Consider the following 25367-nt stretch of genomic DNA (forward strand, 5'->3'; position numbering starts at 1 on the left):
CACATGGTATTGAGGGTAATGTACTGACGTGGATAGAGAATTGGTTGGCAGACACGAAGCAGAGAGTCGGGATTAACGGGTCTTTTTCAGAATGGCAGGCAGTGACTAGTGGAGTGCCGCAGGGCTCAGTGTGGGACCCCAGCTCTTTACAATAGATATTAATGATTTGGATGATGGAATTGAGTGTAATATCTCCAAGTTTGCAGATGACATTAAACTGAGAGACGGTGTGAGCTGTGAGGAGGACGCTAAGAGGTTGCAGGGTGATTTGGACAGGTTAGGCGAGTGAGCAAATGCATGGCAGATGCAGTATAATATGGATAAATGTGAGGTTATCCACTTTGAGGGCAAAAACACGAAGGCAGAATCTTATCTGAATGGCGGCAGATTAGGAAAAGGGGAGGTGCAGCGAGACCTGGGTGTCATGATTCATCAGTCATTGAAAGTTGGCTTGCAGGTACAGCAGGCAGTGAAGAAGGCAAATGGTATGTTGGCCTTCATAGCAAGGGGATTTGAGTATAGGAGCAGGGAGGTCCTACTGCAGTTGTACAGGGCCTTGGTGAGGCCCCACCTGGAATATTGTGTTAAGTTTTGTTCTCCTAATCTGAGGATGGACATTCTTGCTATTGAGGGAGTGCAGCGGAGGTTCACCAGGCTGATTCCTGGGATGGCAGAACTGACATATGAGGAGAGACTGGATCAACTGGCCTTTCTACATTGGAGTTTAGAAGGATGCGAGGGAATCTCATAGAAATAATATAAAATTCTGACGGGACTGGACAGGTTGGATGCAGGAAGAATAGTCCCGCTGTTGGGGAAGTCCAGAACCAGGGGACATAGTCTTAGGATAAGGGGTAAGCCATTTTGGACTGAGATGAGGAGGAACTTCTTCACTCAGAGAGTTGTTAACCTATGGAATTCCCGACCGCAGAGAGTTGTTTGATGCCAGTTCATTGGATATATTCAAGAGGGAGTTCGATATGGCCCTTGCGGCTAAAGGGATCAAGGGGTACCGAGAGAAAGCAGGAAAGGGGTACTGAGGGAATGATCAGCCATGATCTTATTGAATGGTGGTGCAGGCTCGAAGGGCCAGATGGCCTATTCATGCACCTATTTTCTATGTTTACTGAGGGAGAGCCGCACTTTCTTCGGTGGGGACAGCAATGAGGGAATGCTGCACTGTCGGAGGGGCAGTGCTGAGGGAGTGCTGCACTGTCGGAGGGGCAGTACTGAGGGATTGCCGCACTGTCAGAGGGGCAGTGCTGAGTGAATGCCTAATGTCGGAGGGGCAGTACTGAGGGAGTGCTGCACTGTTGGATGGGCAGTACTGAGGGAGAGCTGCACTGTTGGAGGTGCTGTCCTTTGGGTAATACGTTAAACCGAGGCCCCCTCTGCTCTCTCAGATGGACTTAAAAGATCCCATGGCACTATTTTGAAGAGGAGAGGGGGAGTTATCCCCGATGTACTGGCCAATATTTATCCCTCAACCAACGTCACTAAAACAGATTATTTGGTCATTGTCACATTGCTGTTTGTGGGAGCTTGCTGTGTGCAGATTGGCTGTCGCCTATTCGGCACGGCAAAAACTACACTTCAAAAAGCACTTGATTGGCTGTGAAGCACGTTGGGATACAAACGAATGCTCTTTATTGCTGTTTGAGCAATGCCGCCGGAGGAGTTGGTTAGATGTCAAGCTGTCTCTTGATGTTGAGCCCGAAGAAAGTGTGGGTTGGTGTGGAGGGCGATGATCCCTCACTGTGGAGTATAGCACTGGCTTACACTTCACGCTCACTGCTCTATTTTCCAACAACTTAACAGCTCACAGCTCTTTCCCTGAATCCTGTGGACTTGTCAAGCTGTGGGGAATGAGTGAAGTGGGAGGGTCTGCGGGGAGTCGCGCTGCTCGGTACCATCATTGATGGTTTGGGATAAGCTTGATGGACCAGCCTGTCTTTCCCTGTCTGTCATTATGTATGGTGGGGTAGCTCGCAGATTTCAGGGGAGGGAGCCGCCCCATCATGAGGGGTGGGAACTGAATAGAGCCAAGTGGGACTAGGCGGCCTGGGAGTTCCCTCCACCTGCGGCATTGGGGGGTCCACTAACGGGCTAAGTAAAAATGATCCATCCGACCAATTGTGTTTGATTCAGGCAGGATCGCTCGTGGTCAGGTGTGGGCAAGGGCTCAGGTGTAGGAGGTTCGGGAGAGGGGGAAATGGGAATGGAAGAGTGGTTGAGGTGTGGGGGGGGTATGGGTTCGGGGGGGTGGCAGGATCGGGCGGGGGGGGTGTTGGTTCGGGGTGGGGGGAGGGGTTGAGGTGCAGGCGGGGTTTGAGGTGTGGGGGTGGGGTTTGTGATGTGGGGGTGGGGTTTGAGGCGGGGGGCGGGGTTTGAGGCGTGGGGGCGGGGTTGCGGTGTGGGGGCGGGGTTGCGGTGTGGGGGCAGGGTTTGAGGAGTGCAGGAAGTGCCCAGCTCACCACGGTAATGAGAAGTGTTATTCGACAGTTTCTGAGAGTCGGGCCTCTCTCCTGTTACAGGGGCAGCAATAACAACGTGTATATATATATATATATAGCGCCTTAACGTAGTGAAATATCCCAAGGTGCTTCACGGAGTATTACAAGAAGAAAACATTTGACAACGAGCCACATAATGGGAAATTAGGACTGATGAAAGAGGTAGTTTTAAGGAGCATCTTGAAGGAGGAGAGTTACAGAGGCGGAGGGTTTAGGGAGGGAGTTCCAGAGCTTGGGGCCCAGGCAACAGAAGGCACGGCCATCAATGGTTGAGCGATTATAATCAGGGATGCTCAAGAGAGCAGAATTAGAGGAGCGCAGATATTCCGGGGGGTGGAGGAGATTAGAGAGATAGGGAGGGGCGAGGCCATGGACGGATTTGAAAACAAAGATGAGAATTTTGAAATTGAGGCGTTGCTTAACCGGGAGTCAATGTAGGTCAGAGAGCACAGGGGTGATGGATGAACGGGACTTGGTGCAAGTTAGGATACGGGCTGCCGAGTTTTGGATGACCTCAAGTTTATGTCAAGTAGAATGTAGGAGGCCAGCCAGGGGTGCGTTGGAATAGTCAAGTCTAGAGGTAACAAAGGCATGGATGAGGGTTTCAGCAGCAGATGAGCTGAGGTCGGGACGGAGACAGGCGATGTTATGCTGGTGGAAATAGACGGTTTTAGTTATGCTGCCGATATGTGGGCGAAAGCTCATTTCAGGGTCAAATATGACATCAAGGTTGCGAACAGTGTGGTTCAACCTCAGACAGAAGTTGGGGAGAGGGGTGAAGTCAGTGGCTGGGGAACGGAGTTTGTGGCAGGAACTGAAAACAATGGCTTCAATCTTCTCAATATTAAATTAGAGAACATTTCTGCTCATCCAAAACTGGATGTCGGACAGCAGTCTGAAAATTTAGATACCAAGCAGGGGTGGAGAAGTGGTGGTGAGGTAGAGCTCGGTGTCATCAGCGAAAATGTGGAAACTGAGGCTGTGTTTTTGGATGATGTCACCGAGGGGCAGCATGTAGATGAGAAATAGGAGGGGACCAAGGACGGATCCTTGGGGAACACCAGAGATAACGATGCAGGAGTGGGAAGAGAAGCCATTGCAGGAGATTTTCTGGCTATGATTAGATAGATAAGTATGGAACCAGGCGAGTGCAGTCCCACCCAGCTGGACGATGGAGGAGAGGTGCTGGAGGAAGATGGAGTGGTCAACTGTGTCAAAGGCTGCAGACAGGTCCAGAAGGACGAGGAGGGATAGTTTTCCTTTGTCACAGTCACAAAGGATGTCATTTGTGACTTTGATGAGAGCCGTTTTTGTACAGTGGCGAGGCGGAAACTGGATTGGAGGGATTCAACCATGAGTTGGGGAAAAGATGGTCACGGATTTGAGAATCCTGGGCTTGTCTCAGAGAACGTGCAGTTACATCTTTTACAGTAATGAGCTCACTGCTGTTGGGCGTGGAGTGAAGAGATTCCCACTTTGATCGAGCTAATTTCTGAACACATTCATTGGGAGGGGTCACTCAGTCAGCATTGCCCAACCGTGAGTTGAGACGGAGAGCTATCTTGTTTGACAGGCAAGCTCCCTCCTGTTACTTTGAATGGTCAAAACCTGCTGAGTGGGTTTTTGTGAAGAGTGAATTCCCCGACCATTACATTTTTGGATTGAGTTTGTTACAAGACTCGACTTGCATTCAATCCCAGCGTGACACGTCCTGCAATCATCGCCCAGTTTGATGCATTTTTTTCAGCGTCCTATCGCGCAGGGCAAGCTCATGTAGGGACACAGATACCAGCAAGAGCTGGAAACATTCATGAGGTCAGGTCGGCTATGTGGAAGATTGGGACTCGGGAGGTGATGTGTTGAATGTAGAGGTGGGAGAAAGGGCAGACACACGGGAAAGGGGAGAGACAGAGCGGGGGGTCCCGTCGACCGTGCGGGGGAAATCTTGCCCGGAGGAAAAAGAGCTTTCACTGCGTACCTACAATCTCTCTGCACCCCCAGCCTACAGTGCCCAGCCACCCAGCTGAACTTTGAACATCCGTTCCTCCAACTGCTCACTTACTCCAGAGAAAAGATGTTGCTATGGGAACCTGCCAGGGCAAAAGTTAGGCCTGTCCTTTTGCAGGAACTGTCAAACACTGTTCGAACCCAACTCAGCCCGAGCGAACAGATTAGACCAACTCTGAGCCGAGTTGTGACATGACTTGAGCCCGCAGGCGGTTTGAATAAAGGCTCTTCCATGTGTATAATCCTGTTTGTACAATCTTCTTTCATCACCCACAAGTAATACTCTGTGCCTTGCTCTTTTTACACTGCATTTGAATAATCTGTCGTTGCATCTGATGCATTTTTTGAAATGAAGTGTGCCTAGAACAATGAACAGTCAAAAACTTCCTCGCCAATCGGAGGCCAACGGCGCTCGTACCCTTTAAAGCACTCGTTGCTGCTTCTATCTGAATTACACCCCTTTTGGCTGCTCCATTTTTACTTTCGCCGTCTGTCTCCTCTGATTTTACTTCCCTCCAGTGCTCCCAGACACATTTCTAACTCTCATGTGCCCTGTTCCATCGCTCAGTGTCAGCTGTGGCTCAGTGGGTAGCACTCTCAGTCCTGGGTCAGAAGGTTGTGGGTAACATCGCCCGTCTCTGCCCCCACCTCAGCTCATCCACTGCTGAAACCCCCATCCATGCCTGTTACCTCTAGACTCGACTACTCCCCGCACTCCTGGCCAGCCTCTCACATTCTACCTGACGTAAACTTGAGGCCATCCAAAACTCGGCAGCCCGTGTCCTAACTCGCACCAAGTCCAGCTCACCCATCATCCCTGTGCTCGATGACCCGTGTCCTAACTCACACCCAGTCCCACTCACCCAGCACCCCATGTGCGCGCTGACCTACATTGGCTTCCGGTTAAACAACGCCTCCATTTCAAAATTCTCATCCTTGTTTACAAATCCCTCCATGTCCTCACCCCTCCCTATCTCTGTAATCCCCTCCAGCCTCACAACCCCCCCAAGATATCTGTGCTCCTCTAATTCTGCCCTCCTGAGCATCCCTGATTATAATCCCTCCACCATCGGTAGCCGTGCCTTCTGTTGCCTGGGCCCCAAACTCTAGAACTCCCTCCCGAAACCTCTCCGCCTCTCTACCCTCCTTTAAGATGCTCCTTAAAACCTACCTCTGTGACCAAGCTTTTGGTCACCTGCCCTAATTTCTTCTGTGGCTCGCTGTCAAATTTATTTGTTTTGTCTTATAACACTCCTTGGGACATTTTACTACGTTAAAGGCACTATATGAATACAGGTAGTTGTTGTTCAAGCTCCACTACAGAGGCTTGAGCACAAAGTCCAGGCTAACCCTCCTGTGCAGCACCGAGGGAGTGTTGCACTCTGAGGGGCCATCTTTCAGGGAAACCAAGTCACTGTTGGCCTTCTCAACTGGATGCAAAAGACCCCCGGGCACTATTGGAAAAAGAGCAGGGGCCAATATTTATCTCTCAACCAGCATCACTAAAACAGGTGATCGGGTCATTACCACATTACTGTTTGTGGGAGCTTTCTGTGCGCAAATTGGCTGCTGCGTTTCCCACATTACTTCTCTAGACTACAACAAAAGCACTTCATTGGCTGTCAAGCACTATGGGGAGTCCTGAAGTCCTGTAAGGTGCTATATAAATGCAAGTGCTTCTTTATTTTCCTCCAAAAGTACAATATTTTAATCAGCATCAGGCATTTGAGGCCTTGACTGGTGTGCAGGTATTGTAACGTTTACACATTGGAAGTTAGGAGAAGGCTTGTTATGAACACCTCTGGTATTCGGAGAAGATGTTGCTTGCTCAGTAAGGTACAGGAGGCCAATGCTGACCAACAGAAGGTTACAATCCCCACAGGAGCCATGTTGTAAATGTGAAACACAGTCTTTGGTGAACATTCAAACTTGGCAGCACATCATCGCCGAGTGCGCAGCTGACGGAGCTCCAGGTTCTCCGTGGCCCGTAGCCCCTCGCAGTGCTTGGTTTTGTTAGCTTCCTTGGTGTAGGCCCAGTTGGCCGACAGGCAGAGCAAGAAGTTCATCTACAAAGAGAGGTGAGGAGATGGTGGAGGGAGGACACACACAGAGATAGATGTATGCGCACACACATACACATATGCGTGCACACACACACGCACACACAGAGACAGAGACACCCACATGCAGACACACATAACTAGACTTCAAGTCCACATTCGCCTCTGCTCCAGGGCTGGAGTTACTGCTGGATGCTCAATGAATTTGGGATACTGAGTTCTGCGGGTGACCTTCTGTACTCTGAGATGAAGGGTTTGGTAAACTCCAAACATTTTGAATTAAGGCCAGGCCAGGCACACAGTGAATCTCCCCCCACTCAGCCCCATCGACAGGGTCCAAACCGAAGGGGACCGCTGGCAGCACAGCAAGGCCCTGGAGACACCGGTGAGCACTTAGTCCTGCTAGAAACTGGGTATGGCCTGCCCAGCCTCACTCACTGAAAAACCACTTTCCAGACAGCGAGTCGGGACAGAGACACAGTACTGGGACAGAGAGCCATAACCCACAGCCATCCCATTCCCACTCAAACATTGCTCGCAGCAAATTTAGTACAGGTTGGACCGCCCTTATCTGAACCCTCAGGACCTGGCCTGTTCCGGATAAGGGATTTTTCCAGACGAAGGATGGTCACGTTAAATTGGATGGTACAGGTACTGAGCAAGGGGATATCGGGGCTGGTTGGGGTCTGAGAGTGCGGCAGAGAGATGTGGGGGGCGGGGAGGGGGGGGGGAAAGGTGAATCGCGGGTCAGACCAGCGATTGCGGGAGTCGGCACCGAGGAAAGACTTCAATTTGTTCATGTCGGAGTTCTGTGCATGCAAATGGTTCCAGGCAAGGGGTAATTCCGGATAAGGGAATTCTGGATAAGGGAGGTTCAACATGTACAATGAAACCTGAGCAATTGCATTTTCCATTGATCTACTGAGGCAGTGCCTTACAATGCCTCGCTAATACACACTCAAGGCCCTGCACCAGTTAATGAATACAGGCAGCCCAGACCAACACTGAGCACAGTCTGGAACTGGCTCCATCACTTGCGATCAGACACAATGTGGGAAGTGACCGAGGTGGGAAATTTGGCTCAACACCAGCCTAACTGTTCCATCAAACACTCCCAGGGCAGGTACAGCACGAGGTTAGATACAGAGTAAAGCTCCCTCTACACTGTTCCATCAAACACTCCTAGGGTAGGGTCAGGGGGTTTGATACAGAGTAAAGCTCCTCCACAGTCTCCGATCAAAGACTCCCAGGGCAGGTACAGCACGGGGTTAGATACAGAGTAGAGCTCCCTCTGCACTGACCCATCAAACATTCCCAGGGCAGGTACAGAGGATTAGATACAGAGTAAAGCTCCCTCTGCACTGTCCCATTAAACCAGACTTCACCCTCTCTCGACAAGACTGCAACATCTCCTCCCACATCGCTCGCCTCCCGGTGAACGTGCCCAAGCTCCAGAGCTGCTGAGTAGAGGAGATGCCCATTGACTGCCGGCACTGTGGATGTAACATTACCAGGACAGGAGCAGGAACTCACATCGATCAGCTCATAATCACCAGCATTTTTATTTCCACAACTCTTGACCTTGTGACGTGCAGCAGGTGTAAGCTGAGCAGGCAGAATGCTGTACACACACGATGGACAAACATAATCCAAACTACTTGCAGAAGCTGGTCTTCAAAAACAAAACTATTTCAGGGCCAAGATTCTACAGACATTTGTTTCCGCATCCAAAATGGGTTAGAATAGACAAGCTCATTTAATCCTACAACCAGCAGTTAGAGGTTCCCGTGCGGTATAGTTATGTCTTTTACGTTGCGTGACTGTTGGTTACGGTTTACATGGAGGTTACCCGAGGGACTCAGGTTCCCCGTGTGGCGCGGAGCTGTAGTTACTGAGGATTCGCAGGGTGTGAGGAACCACAGATCAGTCCGAAGTGTCCCGGAGTAAAGCTGTGCAAGAGAGGCGGAGGAGAGAGACACACAGAGAGAGAGAGAGAGAGAGGGGTGGACGCAGTCTGTGCTTCACTTTAGAATTTGGTGCAGCAGTCATCCCGACTCATAAACTTCAGAACAGCGTAGTTATAGGTGGAGGACATCATGTACGTTAGCTGTGAACGTGAGGGAGAAAAGAGGTGACGAGGGGGTGGGGAAGGGTGGAGGGTGGAGGGGGGAGGGGGGAGCAGGGGGAAGAAAGAGGTGAAGAAAAAACACATTAAACCGTTAGTCTGTGAAAACCAAATGTGAAGAATACAAAGACTGATAAACCACAGTAACTGGACACATTCACCAGACGTGCTTCCTCTCCCAGCTCAGAACAGGATATCCAGCGTTGGTGCTGAGCTGAGCCCAGGCAGCTGTGTCTGCGTCTACATGCATGTACATATGTGCACGTGCGTGTGTATACATGTATGTGCCACACGTGCGTATTACCGGTGTAATTTGTGCTCTATCCTTATGTGGTAGCTGAAAGCCCCTCTGCGGTTTACACACTGTCCCATCAAACACTCCCAGGGCAGGGAAGCATGTCAGCTGTGGCTCAGTGGGCAGCACACTCGCCTCGGAGTCAGAAGGTTGTGGGTTCAAGTCCCACTCCAGAGACTTGAGCACATAAATCTAGGCCAACACTCCCAGTGCAGTACTGAGGGAGCGCTGCACTGTCGGAGGGGCTGTCTTTCAGATGAGACGTTAAACCGAGGCCCCGTCCGCTCTCTCAGGCAGAAGTAAAAGATCCCATGGCACTATTTCGAAGAGGTGCAGGGGAGTTATCTCCGGTGTCCTGGGGCCAATATTTATCCCTCAATCAACATAACAAAAACAGATTATCTGGTCATTATCACATTGCTGTGTGTGGGAGCTTGCTGTATGCAACTTGGCTGCCACGTTTCATACATTAAAGCAGTGACTACACTCCAAAAGTACTTAATTGGCTGTAAAGTGCTTTGAGATGTCCGGTGGTGGTGAAAGGCGCTTTATAAATGCAAGTCTTTCTTCCCTCACATTCATCCTTCACACACACACACACACTCACTCACGGCCCCCCCATAAATCCCATTCTGGTTTACTTACCAAAGCAATGACTGTGGCTGCTGCTCCCGCGAATGTAGCAATGAACAAATGGTAGGTCAGCTCGAACTATTCCCAAAACACAGAATTACAGGTTAAAGGAACACAACGTTAAACACATCACCAACTAAACAGAAGGCTCACACTGCAACGATGCCAACCTGCCCCTTCCCGCCAGTCAGGACTCAGGCCTTGGTACACTGTGTGCCCCAGGGAGGAGTGCTTCTTTGAGATCTGCAGCTTTTGTTCATCTCCCAGCACCTTTACCCACTGGGAATCGATAACTTGAGGATATCGCGTAGCATAGGGTCAGGTGGTATTGAAAGGAAAGGTACAGAGTAAAGCCCCCTCTGCACTGTCCCATCAAACACTCCCAGGGCAGGTAGAGGAAGGGGTTAGATACAGAGTAAAGCTCCCTCTACACTGTCCCATCAAACACTCCCAGGGCAGGTAGAGGAAGGGGTTAGATACAGAGTAAAGCCCCCTCTGCACTGTCCCATCAAACACTCCCAGGGCAGGTAGAGGAAGGGGTTAGATACAGAGTAAAGCTCCCTCTACACTGTTCCATCAAACACTCCCAGGGCAGGTACAGCACGGGTTAGATACAGAGTAAAGCTCTGTCTACACTGTCCCATCAAACACTCCCAGGGCAGGTACAGCACAGGTTGAATACACAGCAGCAGGACAGTCCCATTACCTTTGAGTCATGAGCCATTTTGCAAAGTGGACTCTACCTCAAGGCTGAATGTGAGGCAGTGGACGGGTTTAGCCCCCAGGGCTGTGTAGCCAGCTGGCTGGGTGAATGGGTGAGGACTGCAGGATGGTGGGGAGTGATGGGTTTAGAAGCACTACCTACCTCCTTGGTGTTACAAATAGCTGCTAAATTCAGGCCGCACACCCTTCCTGGACTGGCATTCCACGGCAGGATTCCTAAACCGGAAGGACAAGGAAATGGGTGAGTGTCAGCAACAACACTATATCTTTAATAACAATTTTATGTGTCGATACAAGCTGGTTGTTGAATGTCTTTCACACTTTTGATGGATGGTTGTTGTAGAAACCAGGTCACCAGCAGAAGCCCAGCGGGGCTTCCCAATCAGACAGTTACATGAACATCGGAACAGCACAACGACATTTAGCCCAGAGCCTGCTCCACCATTCAATCAGATCACTGCTAATGTCTACCTCAAATCCATTTACTCGCTTCTGCTCCTTAATCCCTTGTTGGCCTTACTCAACAAATATCTATCGATTTCAGTCTGGAAAGTTTCAATTGATCCCATAAGAACATGAGAGATAGGAGCAGGAGGTCATATAGCCCCAAGTCTGCTCCGCCATTCAATAAGATCATGGCTGATCTACTACATTAACTTCATTGGCCTGCCCTATCCCCATATCACTCGATTCCAATAATCGATCTCAGCATTGAATATACTCAACGACTGACCAGCCACAGCCCTCCTAAATGGCCGACCCCTTATCCCGAGACTCAGCCATAGTTCTGGACTCCCCAGCCAGGGTAACAGCCTCTCAGCATTTGCCCCATCACACCCTCTAAGCATTTGATGTTTCAATGAGATCACCTCTCATTCTTCTAACCCCCAGAGAGTATCGGCCCAATCTACTCTATCTCTCCTCATAGGACAGCCATCTCATCTCACGAATCATTGTAGTGAACCTTCATTGCACCAACTCGAAGGCAAGTATATCCTTCTTCAGATACTGTACACAGTACTCCAGGTGTGGTCCCACCAAAACTCGATATAATTACTGCAAGGCTTCCTTACTCTTTTACTCCATATGGCGCTACCCAATGAAAGGACACTATATTGTCTCTTACTCCAACATATTCTTTCACATGTTATGCAAACCCTCACCTCCCTCAAACTTTCCTCCTACAGTTATCAGGCTTTTAAAATCAAAGTTGTTCATCATCTGGTCACAACTTCTATATTGATCTGGTCATCTGGTCTATTGTGTTTAACCCTGCTGATGTCCAACACCTTGGTCCCTGGCTCTTCCCCTCAGTGATATCCTGGATTATAGGATGAAAGACCTTCACCCTCAGGGTGTCTCGCACTGTGAGACCTTGACCTTTCACCCTGAGGGTGTCTCGCACTGTGACACCTTGACCTTTCACCCTGAGGGTGTCTCGCACTGTGACACCTTGACCTTTCACCCTGAGGGTGTCCTGCACTGTGACACCTTGACCTTTCACGCTGGGGGTCTCTCGTACTGTTGATCTTGGCACTGCCCCTGGAAGTGCCGTGTACTGTGAGGCCACCAATGTCCACGTGCATGTGGAAAAATCAGAATATTTCAAAGAATGTATTTAACTTTTATAACAGTGGCCCGAATCCATACCGTACTGCCTGGCGTCCACACAGATATCATCGAAGCCCGTGCCACTCTCCGTCACATATCTGACCATTTGGCACGTGGACCACATGGTGTAGTAAATGTAGACCGGCAACGCAGAGCAGGCGAAGACTCCCATCCACAGCACACCCAGGGAGTAGGTCAGGAAGATGAACTGCAAGAAGAGGAGATGTGAGTGGGAAACGCAGCCAAGCTCATCCCGGGTTGAAGGGGAGAGAGAGAGAGAGAGAGAGAGAGAGAGAGAGAGAGAGAGAGAGAGAGAGAAAGAGAGAAAGAAACAGAGCTGGAGAAACCTCAATAACCCAGCGGACCAGGACGGAAATAGACATTGAACTAGCGTTGTGATCTAAAATGGGTCACAATCCACTAAATAGGTCAACTATTCATCTTCACCCCTACAGGACGCTGTCAAACAACAACAGCTTGTATTTATATAGCGCCTTAAACATAGTGAAACGTCCCAAGGCGCTTCACAGGAGTATAGAAACATAGACATAGAAATATAGAAAATAGGTGCAGGAGTAGGCCATTCGGCCCTTCGGGCCTGCCCCACCAGTCAATGAGATCATGGCTGAACATGCAACTTCAGTACCCCATTCCTGCTTTCTCGCCATATCCCTTGATTCCCCTAGTAGTAAGGACTACATCTAACTCCTTTTTGAATATATTTAGTGAATTGACCTCAACAACTTTCTGTGGTAGAGAATTCCACAGGTTCACCACTCGCTGGGTGAAAAAGTGGGATTACATTAGCTACTCTCCACTCCATATGAACTGATCCAGAGTTTATGGAGTGTTGGAAAATGACTGTCAATGCATGCGCTATTTCCAAGGCCACCTCCTCAAGTACTCTGGGATGCAGTCCATCAGGCCCTGGGGATTTATCGGCCTTCAATCTCATCAATTTCCCCAACACAATTTCCCGACTAATAAGGATTTCCCTCAGTTCCTCCTTCTTACTCAACCCTCTGACCCCTTTTATATCCAGAAGGTTGTTTGTGTCCTCATTAGTGAATACCGAACCAAAGTACTTGTTCAATTGGTCTGCCATTTCTTTGTTCCCCGTTATGACTTCCCCTGATTCTGACTGCAGGGGACCTACGTTTGTCTTTACTAACCTTTTTCTCTTTACATACCTATAGAAGCTTTTGCAGTCCGTCTTAATGTTCCCTGCAAGCTTCCTCTCATACTCTATTTTCCCTGCCCTAATCAAACCCTTTGTTCTTCTCTGCTGATATCTAAATTTCTTCCAGTCCCTGGGTTCGCTGCTATTTCTGGTCAATTTGTATGCCACTTCCTTGGCTTTAATACTATCCTCATTTCCCTTGATAGCCACGGTTGAGCCACCTTCCCTTTTTTATTTTTACGCCAGACAGGGATGTACAATTGTTGTAGTTCATCCATGCGTTCTCTAAATGTCTGCCATTGCCCATCCACAGTCAACCCCTTAAGTATCATTCGCCAATCTATCCTAGCCAATTCACGCCTCATACCTTCAAAGTTACCCTTCTTTAAGTTCTGGACCATGGTCTCTGAATTAACTGTTTCATTCTCCATCCTAATGTAGAATTCCACCATGTTATGGTCACTCTTCCCCGAGGGGCCTCGCACAACGAGATTGCTAATTAATCCTCTCTCATTACACAACACCCAGTCTAAGATGGCCTCACCCCTAGTTGGTTCCTCGACATATTGGTCTAGAAAACCATCCCTTATGCACTCCAGGAAATCCTCTTCCACCGTATTGCTTCCAGTTTGGTGAGCCCAATCTAGATGCATATTAAAGTCACCCATGATAACTGCTGCACCTTTATTGCATGCACCCCTAATTTCCTGTCTGATGCCCTCCCCAACATCACTATGACTGTTTGGAGGTCTGTACACAACTCCCACTAATGTTTTTTGCCCTTTGGTGTTCTGCAGCTCTACCCATATAGATTCCACATCATCCAAGCTAATGTCCTTCCTAACTATTGCATTAATCTGTATTGTAAGATATTTTTAAAAGCATTTGGCTGAAGCCACTTACAATCTGCTCAGGTCCAACTTTGCAGTTTTCTCTTCATACTGCACAGGGAGCTTTATCAAAGAAGCTTTATCAACAGCACACAACACATGGGACAAAGGCTCCATCAGATACATTACACTTAGGGACATAGGAATTGCTGGAGATAAAAAGACCAAGGTCCATCTCATTCACCTCCTACCATCCTGGTAGTCACATGATACTACTGTTGTGCTCCTAACACAGATGAGACTGCACACAGGGAGGTTAAAGTAACAGTGACCTCAGTCTTTATTAAGACACTCCAGAGTGAGGAACAGGCCTTAGGGGCTGGCTTATATACAGTGCTCCCAAGGGATGCTCGGATCCCTTCGGACTTCAGGGGATGTGCTCCCTGGTGGCGGAAAATGGGAGTGCATGCTTTACAGATACACAACAACAACAATGGAGTTGGTGACCAATCATGGCAATCAAACTCTATCAATGAGTCTGCCACAGACCCAGACACGGTGTGGAAACCTCGGGGGAGGGGGGGGCGAGCCTGGGGAACCACGGGACCAAAGCCCCTGTTCCTCCCGAGCTCGCGACACACACCATGTCATGTCTCGAATTACTCACATCATACTGGATCCCAGGGTCCACGCTAAGGTGGTAGATCTCAGCGGGGCCACTGCATTAACCTCGGGTGAACCGCGATGGCTGGTGTTGACTCGGTGACATCCCAAGTGGACAGTGGCAAAACACACATGGGGGCAAAATTTGCGGTCGGTGGCTTCCTGCGGGCGGACGCATCCAACTGAAATGTTATTTATGAAAGTACCTGGTGCCCTGGAGGAATGTAGACTTGTGGTCCGAGGCCTCCATTCACAGCCCAGCGTACGGGCTCACACATCCCAGGGACGTTATGCAACCTGAGATCACATGGGCCTGGACCACCAATCAACATGGAGTATTCTCATTGATAATAATGGTGAGTCCGTTTGTACGAGCTCCCGTTACTATCAATGAGAATACACCCAAAACACAGAAACAGCACAATAAATTAAAAAAAAAAACTCACATTAAAAATTAATTCAAATGTTTTAGACAAAAATTTATTTTTAAAGTATTTTTTTAAATATGGATAAAAATAAACTTACCTTAATAGACAGGGTTTTTAATATAAACATTAGTGATTCAATTTAATTTTTCTATGTTTTAAAACTCTTGCTCTGTTAAAAGTAGGCTACATGCCTACCTTTACCAGGCATAAGTGTTTGAAGGACATGCGCTGGGCAAGAGTTGGGCAAATAGCCCTATCTCTGCCCCACAAATGTCCTTCTCCCGGGATCACACAAAAGACATTTTGATAGATCGCAAATGCTGGTTCTTGGAGCATGTGCATCGCGCCCTGAGAACCAGCATCTGCGAGGCCTCTTCGGGTCAGTGTGCACATCGTACACACCTGGAGAGGCCGCGATTTGCAGCCCGTTATGTGAGGTGCTAGATTTCAAAAAGGCCTTTGATAAAGGTCTTCAGGAAAGGCTGCTTGCTGAATCCAGCAGTTGTGGGAGGTCAAGGCAAACTCTGGGTGCAGACACAGAATTGGCTGAAATGAGCACTGGTGAGGAAGTGATGTCAGGGCTGGGGAGCGAATGAGGAGTGGAGTACCCCAGTATTTGGTGCTGGGACCCCGAGTCATTCCTAACTGTATACACGTACAATACAAACTGGCCAGGTCGGCACCACTTACAGTGGGCATGTTGGCATCAGTGCGTTCTGCCCACGACACGGGGTAGCTTGTACATCCTGATGGCCGAACTCCGGGAGGGGGTGGGCAGCCTGGTGTGGAACAAGGGATTTAGCTGCACCGAAGCACAGAGGGAATCTTCATTCTCCGTCTCCCCATTTACTCTCTGCACACCCCAGTACCGTTACACAGTGCCTCGTGTACCCTGACTCCACAATCTAGACAAGCCCTGGGACATTCAAGAGATGGTCAGACGGTGACAGGGCAGGGGGGACAAAATCGAGTTAAACAGGTCAGCTCTCCGCTCTCAGCCCCATCACTGCGAACAGAAAAGTGTTCATTTTAAAATGGAGAGAGAGCAAGAGCGCGAGAGAGAGAGCGAGAGAGAGCGAGAGAGAGCGAGAGAGAGCGAGAGAGAGCGAGAGAGAGCGAGCGAGAGAGAGCGAGAGCGAGCGAGAGAGAGCGAGAGAGAGCGAGAGAGAGCGAGCGAGAGAGAGAGAGCGAGAGAGAGCGAGAGAGAGCGAGGTGCAACAGCTGCTTGAACTGCCTGAAATAGTTGATGCACTTAATACGGCTTATGTGGCATCTTTGTAATTGGTGCCTATGGTAACAGCAAAAGGTCAGCACCATGTGACTGATATATGCGGCTGGGGACTGGAAGTGCTGGGGTCTATACTAAACCTGTGCCCATGGGAAGAGTGGGGCAGTGAGCTGGCAGGGAGTTGGGTAAAATCTGAAATGGAGCAAGTTAGTGGAAGGCTGAATCTCGATATGGACAAATGAAAGCGACCGCACATTGGGAGGAACAATGAATGTCTTTAGATGTGGTAAAAATTGGTCGAGTGAGGAGGGACTGGAGGGTATTGATGGTCGAGTGAGGAGGGACTGGAGGGTATTGATGGTCGAGTGAGGAGGGACTGGAGGGTATTGATGGTCGAGTGAGGAGGGACTGGAGGGTATTGATGGTCGAGTGAGGAGGGACTGGAGGGTATTGATGGTCGAGTGAGGAGGGACTGGAGGGTATTGATGGTCGAGTGAGGAGGGACTGGAGGGTATTGATGGTCGAGTGAGGAGGGACGGGAGGGTATTGATGGTTGAGTGAGCCCATAAGATGTTGGGTCACTGAGCAGCAACAATCAAATGCAACGCTGAATGGATCAGTGCAAGTCGGAAGACACCATTCTAAAACTGTATCCTGCTCAGAGCACACCTTCACTGCAACAACTTGCATTTACATAGCACCTTCAATGCAGTAAAACATTCCAAGGTACTTCACAAATTGACACCAAGCCACAAAAGGAGATACTAAGACAGGTAACAAAAGATTGCTCAGAGGTAGATTTTAATGACCGTTTAAAAAGGGGCAGGTTTAGGGAGGGAATTCCAGAACTTAGGGACGAGAATTACTGAAGGCACGGCCACCATTAGTGGGGCGAAGGAAGTGAGGGAGGGACCTGAGGCCAGAGTTGGAGGAACAGAGAGTTCTGAGAGTTGTAAGGGCTGGAGGGGGTTACAGAGATAGGGAGGGGTGTAGAGGCTGGAGGAGGTTAGGCAGATGTCAGGAAGAATTCTTCACAGAGTGACCAGAGTGGGGTCCATGCTAGGTTTGGAGGCAAAATCCTCAGAGTGGGAGCTTGCTGTGCAGAAATTGGCTGCTGCATTTCCTACATTACAACAGTCACTACACTCCAAAAGTTCTTCATTGGCTTCACCTCACTTTGAAACGTCCGGTGGTCGTGAAAGGTGCTATAGAAATGCGTTATAGTGTCAGCTGTGGCTCAGTGGGCAGCACTTTCGCCTCTGCGTCAGAAGGTTGTGGGTTCAAGTTCCACTCCAGGAACTTGACCACATAAACAATGTTAGTACTCCCAGTGCAGTGCTGAGGGAGCGCCGCACTGTCGGGGGGGCAGTGCTGAGGGAGCGCCGCACTGTCGGGGGGGCAGTGCTGAGGGAGCGCCGCACTGTCGGAGGTGCCGTTTTTCAGTTGAGACATTCAACTAAGAGAGACGAAGATGATTCCGCGGCAGTACGAAAACCAGGGGAGTCCTGGCCAATATTTATCCCTCAACGAACATCGCGAAAACAGATTACCTGCTCATTATCTCAGGAAATGAGTGCGCAAATTGGCTGCCACATTTCCAAAATTACAACAGTTTTCTTTTATTCGTTCCTGGGATGTGGGCATCACTGGCAAGGCCAGCATTTATTGCCCATCCCTAATTGCCCTCGAAAAGATGGTGGTGAGCCACCTTCTTGAACCGCGGCAGTCCGTGTGGTGAAGGTGCTCCCACAGTGCTGTTAGGGAGGGAGTTCCAGGATTGTGACCCAGTGACGATGAAGGAATGGCCGATATATTTCCAAGTCAGGATGGTGTGCGACTGGGAGGGGAACGTGGAGGTGATGGTGTTCCCATGCGCCTGTTGCCCTTGTCCTTCTAGGTGGTAGAGGTCGCGGGTTTGGGAGGTGCTGCCGAAGAAGCCTTGGTGAGTTGCTGCAGTGCATCTTGTAGATGGTGCACACACTGCAGCCACGGTGCGCCGGTGGTGGAGGGAGTGAATGTTGAAGGTGGTGGATAGGATGCCGACCAAGCGGGCTGCTTTATCCTGGATGGTGTCCAGTTTCTTGAATGTTGTTAGAGCTGCACTCATCCAGGCAAGTGAAGAGTATTCCATCACACTCCTGACTTGTACCTTGTAGATGGTGGAAAGGCTTTGGGGAGTCAGGAGGAGTCACACTCGCTGCAGAATACCCAACCTCTGACCCGCTCTTGTTGCCACAGTATTTATGTGGCTGGTCCAGTTAAGTTTCTGGTCAATGGTGACCCCCAGAATGGTGATGGTGGTGGATTCGACGATGGTAATGCCGTTGAATGTCAAGGGGTCGTGGATAGATTCTCGTTTGTTGGAGATAGTCATTGCCTGGCCCTTGTGTGGCGTGAGTGTTACTTGCCACTTATCAGCCCAAGCCTGAATGTTGACCAGGTCTCGCTGCATGTGGGCATGGACTGCTTCATTATCTGAGGAGTTGCGAATGGAACTGAACACTGCAATCATCAGTGAACATCCCCACTTCTGACCTTATGATGGAGGGCAGGTCATTGATGAAGCAGCTGAAGATGGTTGGGCCTAGGACACTTTCCTGAGGAACTCCAGTGGCGATGTCCTGGGGCTGCAATGATTGATCTCCAATAGCCACACCGATCTTCCTTTGTGCCAGGTATGACTCCAGCCAGTGGAGAGTTTTCCTCCTGATTCCCATTGACTTTAGTTATACTCGGGCGCCTTGATGCCCCACTCTGTGAAATGCTACCTTGATGTCGAGGGCAGTCACTATCACCTCACCTCTGGAATTCAGCTCTTTTGTCCATGCTGGGATCAAGGCTGTAATGAGATCTAGAGCTGAGTGATCCTGGCGGAACCCGAACTGGGCATCAGTAAGCAAGTTATTGGTGAGTAAGTTCTGCTTGATAGCACTGTCGACGACACCTTCCATCACTTTGCCGATGATTGAGAGAAGACTGATGGGGCGGTAATTGACCAGATTGGATTTGACCTGTGTTTTGTGGACAGGACATACCTGGGCAATTTTCCACATAGTCAGGTAGATGCCAGTGTTGTAGCTGTACTGGAACAGCTTGGCTAGAGGCACTGTTAGTTCTGGAGCAGAAGTCTTCAGCACAATAGCTGGGATGTTGTCGGGGCCTGTTGCCTTTGCTGTATCCAGTGCGCTCAGCTGTTTCTTGATATCACATGGAGTGAATCGAATTGGCTGAAGACTGGTTTCTGTGATGGTGGGACCTCAGGAGGAGGCCAATATGGATCATCCACTCGGCACTTCTGGCTGAAGATGGTTGCAAATACTTCAGCCTTGTTTTTTGCACTCAAGTGCTGGGCTCTGCCATCCTTGTGGATAGGGATATTCATGGAGCCTCCCCCTCCCATTAGTTGTTTCATGGTCTATCACCATTCACGACTGGATGTGCAGTTCTGCAGAGCTCCAGTGACTATACTTCAAAAGAATTTAATTGGCTGTAAATCACTGATAAACACCATGGTGGTGAATGGCGCTATAGAAATGCAAGTTCTTTCTTTCTCCAAGTTTCTTTTATTCTGGATGGATCATCGAAGATGGGCTGAATAGCTTCCCATTGGCATCTCACAGAAATTTACATAACAGAGGGAGGCCATTTCGGCCCATTGTGTCCGTGCCGGCCAACCAGGAGCTACCCAGCCTAATCCCACTTTCCAGTTCTCAGTCCGTAGCCCTGTGGGTTACAGCTCTTCAAGTGCACATCCAGGTACTTTTTAAAATGTGGTGAGGGTTTCTGCCTCTACCACCCTTTCAGGCAGTGAGTTCCAGACCTCCATCACCCTCTGGGTGAAGAAATTTCCCTCAAATCTCCTCTAAACCTCCCCCCAATTATTTTAAATCTATGCCCCCTGGTTATTGACCCCTCTAATATATATATAGCTCCACCCAGTGGACTACTGTGGTAATGCAGCCATTGCTGTTTACAACAATAAAGAGGGAACAGATCACCTGAAAGGTTCCTGAAGTTATCAGCCATCTTAGAGCCTGTGTGTTTGAGGTCGGACAGAAGATATCACATTGGCGATGAAGGATAGGATTTCATGATAACCTTGCTGACATTTTTGTTGGTGGATGATTCAGCCAACCGACAGAGACTTTGAGAGCTTCTGTGTATTGATTAATAGCTACAAATCCAAGGCAGATTACAAGCACACGTATCTGAACTGCCAGAGTTCAGATGGCTGCGTCTATGGGAATAATAGGGCGCTTGGGGGAATTCTATCGTGACCCTGAAAGTTTCGGAGTGTAAGTCGAGCGGCTAGAAATGTTTTTCCACCGCAAATAGCATCGTCGAAGTCCCCGATGAAAACCGTAACCGGGTGGTGTTGGAAAGAAAACGGGCTGATTTCCTGAATGAAGCGGGCCCCGAGGTGTATGAAACCCTGAAAAAAAGTGCTTGTGCCTGTCAAACTAAAGGGCACATCATGTAAGCAGATTCTAACTTAGTTCTGAGCCCCTGGCAATTGTTGAAAGTTATCGTTTTAGAATGAGACACCAATGTATTGATGAAAGTATCATTGTAGCATTAAAGCAGCTAACTATTCACTGTCATTTTGGAAACTTATAGGACCGAGCATTGCGTGACCATGTTGTTTGTGGGATGAAAAATGATGCAATCAGAAGAAAGTTATTGAGAACTCCTAACTTAACTTTTGATTAAGCTTGTCAGACAGCTATGTCAATGGACATGGCCGACCAATATTCCCGAGAATTTCGTACCATTACCAGTCACCAGACAACCGAGGTGAATCGCCTGCAGGTTAAAAGTCAAAGGCAGATGGGCCCCAAGGCCTCAGCAACTGGCCAAGATAATAATACATTGATGTCATGCTATCAGTGCCTGGGACAACACATTGCTCAAAGTTGTCCATATATGAAGGCAGAGTGTTTCTTCTGCAGGAAAATTGGGCATCTTGCGAAGGCATGCCGACTGAAGGATAAACCAACTTTTAAGGCTATAAGTAGAAATCCCCAGAGACTACATAGCATGAAAAGATACACGTCATCAGGATCACAAGGGTATCTAACAGCGATTCGAAAAGCATAATCGAAATAGATGTTGTAGAAACCAAGATACCCATGGAAATCGACACTGGTGCATCCGTAAGTGCAGTACCGGAGTCGCTATACCTCGACAAATTGCGTAATTTCCCATTGGAGAAATCCAAGATAGAGCTGCGAGGCTACTCAGGAGAGAACATTCCTGTGGTAGGTCGTATCACCGTACCGGTGAAATACAAGGATCAATTTCAGAGCTTGCCTCTAATAGTAGTGGCAGGAGACAAACCTGCCTTACAAGGAAGAAATTGGTTGGAATCACTGAAGCTGGATTGGAGTGAGATTTTTCGTGTTGAATCATGATAAAGGTAGAGTAAGAGAGAAAAGTGTGAAATTAAATTAGGAGGGGAGCGTGAAGAACCATCACCATAAATGGTTAAAGGAAGGATGGGGAAGATATGTGGTCCTTGCACATATTTGGTCAAGATGTTTGATCATGGACAGGTTAGGTTTATTCACATTGATCATATTTTACCTACAGATGTGGAAGGAGTTGAAATGATTCGATTATTTCTGACTCATCACAAGTAAAGTGCCAGTAGCATATCCAACATCAAATGTACTAGAAACAAGTCCGAGAGAAAGTGAGAATTTAAGTCCGAGTCAGAGTCAAGCAGACAAACAGTCTGAAGCTGTAGAGAGTTCAAATGTAAATCAAGGGCATCCCTTGGAGGAAAACTTTTCTCAGGATCAGCCTAGAATGAGTCCAAGTTCGACACCATGTTTGGAAGGTTCTGTTTGAGAGTGAAGGTATCCTCATCGAAACAGAAAACAAGTGGATAATCTTGATTTATAAATATGGCAAAATAAGTCCATATCCTTTGTTATGTATAACCATACAAGTTATGCATGATGATTTTTTTGTTATAATTACTTCTTCATTAAGGAGGGAGAAGTGTAATGTCTGTAGCTCCACACTGTGGATCACTGTGGTAACGCAGCCATTGCTGTTTACAACAACGAAGAGGGAACGGGTCATCTGACAGGTTCCTGAAGTTATCAGCCATCTTAGAGCCTGTGTATTTCTGAGTTCATACAGAAGATGTCACACCCTCTGCTAAGGGAAATAGATCCGTCCGATCCACTCTATCCAGGCCCCTCAATGTTATACACCTCTAGCTGAGGAAGGAGAGAAACAAACCAGCCAGTATGCCCCTGTCCAATCCGGTGACGGTGTTGAAAGGTACAGCTGTGATCATGAGGCAATAACAGCTGTATGTTTCACCTTGATGCCCCTGCTCCCAGTTACTCGCCTGCCAATAACTGCTCTCTGGGCTACCCTGAGCAAGAGTGTTCGATATCCACCAAACAGGGTCCCACCAAGAGCCAGAGCTACAGGAGGGGGGAACCAACAAAATGACAAGCGTGGAACCAGGCAACTTCCACACCATGACACTTCATCCAGCCACGTTTTGGGGAGGCGGCAAACAGAATGGAGCATCAGGCCACGGAGACTGTTGTGTAACTGAAGCCAGCACTTTTACCGCTGGATTACCTGCCTACATTCCAACAACAACTTGTATTTATATAGTGCCTTTAATGTTGTGAGACGTCCCAAGGCGTTTCACAGGAGTCTTAAGAAATAAAAATTTGACACCGAGCCGCATAAGGAGAAATTAGGGCAGGTGACCAAAAGCTTGGTCAAAGAGGGAGGTTTTAAGGAATGTCTTAAAGGAGGAAAGAGAGTTAGAGAGGTGGAGAGGTTTAGGGAGGGAGTTCCAGAGCTTGGGGCCCAGGCAATAGAAGGCACGGCCACCGATGGTGAAGTGATTAAAATCAGGGATGCTCAGGGGGGCAGAATTAGAATGGGGGAGCAGCAGAATTAGAGGAGCGCAGACATGTCGGGGGGGGGGCATTGGAGTAGATTAGAGATAGGGAGGGGCGAGGCCAAGGAGGAATTTGTAAACAACTGCTTTATGTGGCAGGATCGGCCTCCCTCCAATGACACATTTACATTGACACCCTATCGGGGTTGACAGTTGAGCTGTGAGCAGAGGTCAGAGTTCAGGGTGAGGACAGTTCCACTCGGTGCGGGCTATGGGTCACTTACCGTCCCACTGACACATTTGCCACACATAGTGGTGCGGAATTCCCCGAAGAGGGCCTTCACGGCGCTGGTGGTGTAGAACCCCTCGGCCAGGAGCAGCACCCCGTACAGGAAGAAGAATGACGCAGTCCCATATATAACATACTGGAACACCTGGATTCTAGGAGCAGCAGAGAGATACAAAGGATTCACAAGTTCAACAGTCGCTCACACACTTTCCACAAGAGGGCAAATCACACAACATGACTGAGACAACTCGAAGCATTCCAACACTGTTTGAAAGAGAATTCTCCTCCTAAACAGTAATGCAGGTACAGCACGGGTTAGATACGGAGCAAAGCTCCCTCTACACTGTCCCATCAAACACTCCCAGGGCAGGTACAGTAAACACAGACAGGGGCAGAGAACAAGAGGGGATCATGGGGACAGGAGGAGGCCATTCAGCCCCTTGAGCCTCCTCCGCAATTCTATTAGATCCATCTACACGCGTTTGTTGTACACTCTTTGATACCCCTAACCCAACAAATACCCAGCTAACTCAGTCTTGAAAGCTCCAATTGTCCCTCAGCATTCATAGTCCATTGGGGGAGAGCGTTCCACATTTCTAGTACCCCTGGTGTTAAAACAGACTTCCTGAGTTCACTTATGACTGGCCTGGCTCGAATTTTAAGATTTGGGCCTTCTTTCTTAATTTTCCCGCCAGAGGAAATGGTGTCTCTCTCTACCCACTCTACTAAATCCTTTTAAGCACCTCGATCAAATCACCTCTCGATCGTCTGTACTCGAGGGAATACATGCCCAGTCTGTGCAATCTGTCCCCATAATTTAACCCTGTTAGTCCCGCTAGCATCCTGGTGAACCTGCCCCCACTCCGAGGCTGATATTCCCTCCCTGGGGTGCGGGGCCCAGGACTGAGCACAGTGTCCAGATGGGGTCTGAGCCAAGCTTTATACAGCTGGAGCATCACTGCCTCCTCTTTGTGTTCCCACTCCCTCGAGATATGGGCCAACATCCCATCAGCCTTTTAATTATTGTCTGTGTGTGCACCAGCTTTCAGTGATTTCTGGACTCTCACCCTGAAATCTCTACGCCCCTCCACACTTCCCAGCTTCTCACCATTTACACAATACTCTGATCAATCTTTCTTGGGTCCAAAGTGGACGACCTCTCACTTCCCCACATTGAACTCCAACTGTCACAATATCTTTATCAATGGCCCTTTGCAATTTTCTGCAGGGGGTGAAGCCCAGACGGCAGGGTGGGGGGTGCAGGAGACGGCAGTGAACGACACCGAGATACTCACGCATTGACCAGGAGAGCGTAGTCCATGAAGTCATTGGAGAAGTAAAGCTCGATGAGTTTCTCTGTCCCAGTCAGGGCCTCGTGGCCACAGCCACAAAACAGGGCCACACCCACAAAACACAGGATAGTCGCAATGAGAGAGGCGTAGGGGACGCCGCCGAGACATCTCACACAGCACGCGGAGCAACCTGTGGGGAAAGAACAATGAGGGAGGTCATACAGGAGCCCCCCACATCTTACTCCTCACCCCCCCCCCACCTTACCCCTCCCCATCTTACCCCTCCTCCCCCCCACACACACACACCTTACCCCCACCTCCCACCCACCCGTCCCCTAACCCATACCCCTCCCACTATGGGCAATGTAAATACCCAGTGATACAGGAACCAGCCTTGTCCTTTACCCCTCCACTTAACAGTGAAGCTTCCAAAATGAGGCAGAGATGACATTTCTTTTGCCCAAAATTTTGAAGAATATCCTCGCTCCGCACCGAACAATCATCTGGGGGTCTCGGTCCAGTGCCCCCTGTCGGAAAGGGTGCGAGGGGGAGGGGGAGGTAGGACAGTGGTACTGTCCATGTTTGAGCAGCTGTTGAATCTCACAAAGGGAGAGAG

The 25367-nt window shown here is 49.0% G+C and overlaps 1 protein-coding gene across 1 annotated transcript; it reads right to left on the reverse strand.

Annotated features, from left to right (window-relative positions):
- Positions 1-8126: 8126 nt before the first annotated feature.
- LOC139265238 (proteolipid protein DM alpha) lies at positions 8127-24874 on the reverse strand. Its single transcript, XM_070882167.1, has 6 exons — positions 24755-24874; positions 23455-23611; positions 12007-12175; positions 10499-10572; positions 9646-9711; positions 8127-8687 (listed from the first exon to the last, which is right to left on the reverse strand). The coding sequence occupies exons 1-6, from the start codon at positions 24778-24780 to the stop codon at positions 8607-8609; spliced, it is 573 nt and encodes a 190-aa protein (XP_070738268.1). The 5' UTR covers positions 24781-24874; the 3' UTR covers positions 8127-8606.
- Positions 24875-25367: the final 493 nt, after the last annotated feature.

Source organism: Pristiophorus japonicus, chromosome 6 (genome assembly GCF_044704955.1).
Source record: "Pristiophorus japonicus isolate sPriJap1 chromosome 6, sPriJap1.hap1, whole genome shotgun sequence".
Classification (NCBI taxonomy): Eukaryota; Metazoa; Chordata; class Chondrichthyes; family Pristiophoridae; genus Pristiophorus; species Pristiophorus japonicus.

Coding starts and splice junctions, on each gene's coding strand:
- LOC139265238 (XM_070882167.1), bottom strand. CDS start 24,780: ATGGACTACGCTCTCCTGGTCAATGC. Junction 12,176..23,454: donor GCAAATGTGTCAGTGGGACG/GTAAGTGACCCA, acceptor CTCTTCTTGCAG/TTCATCTTCCTGACCTACTC. Junction 8,688..9,645: donor CAGCCACAGTCATTGCTTTG/GTAAGTAAACCA, acceptor TCACGTTCACAG/CTAACGTACATGATGTCCTC.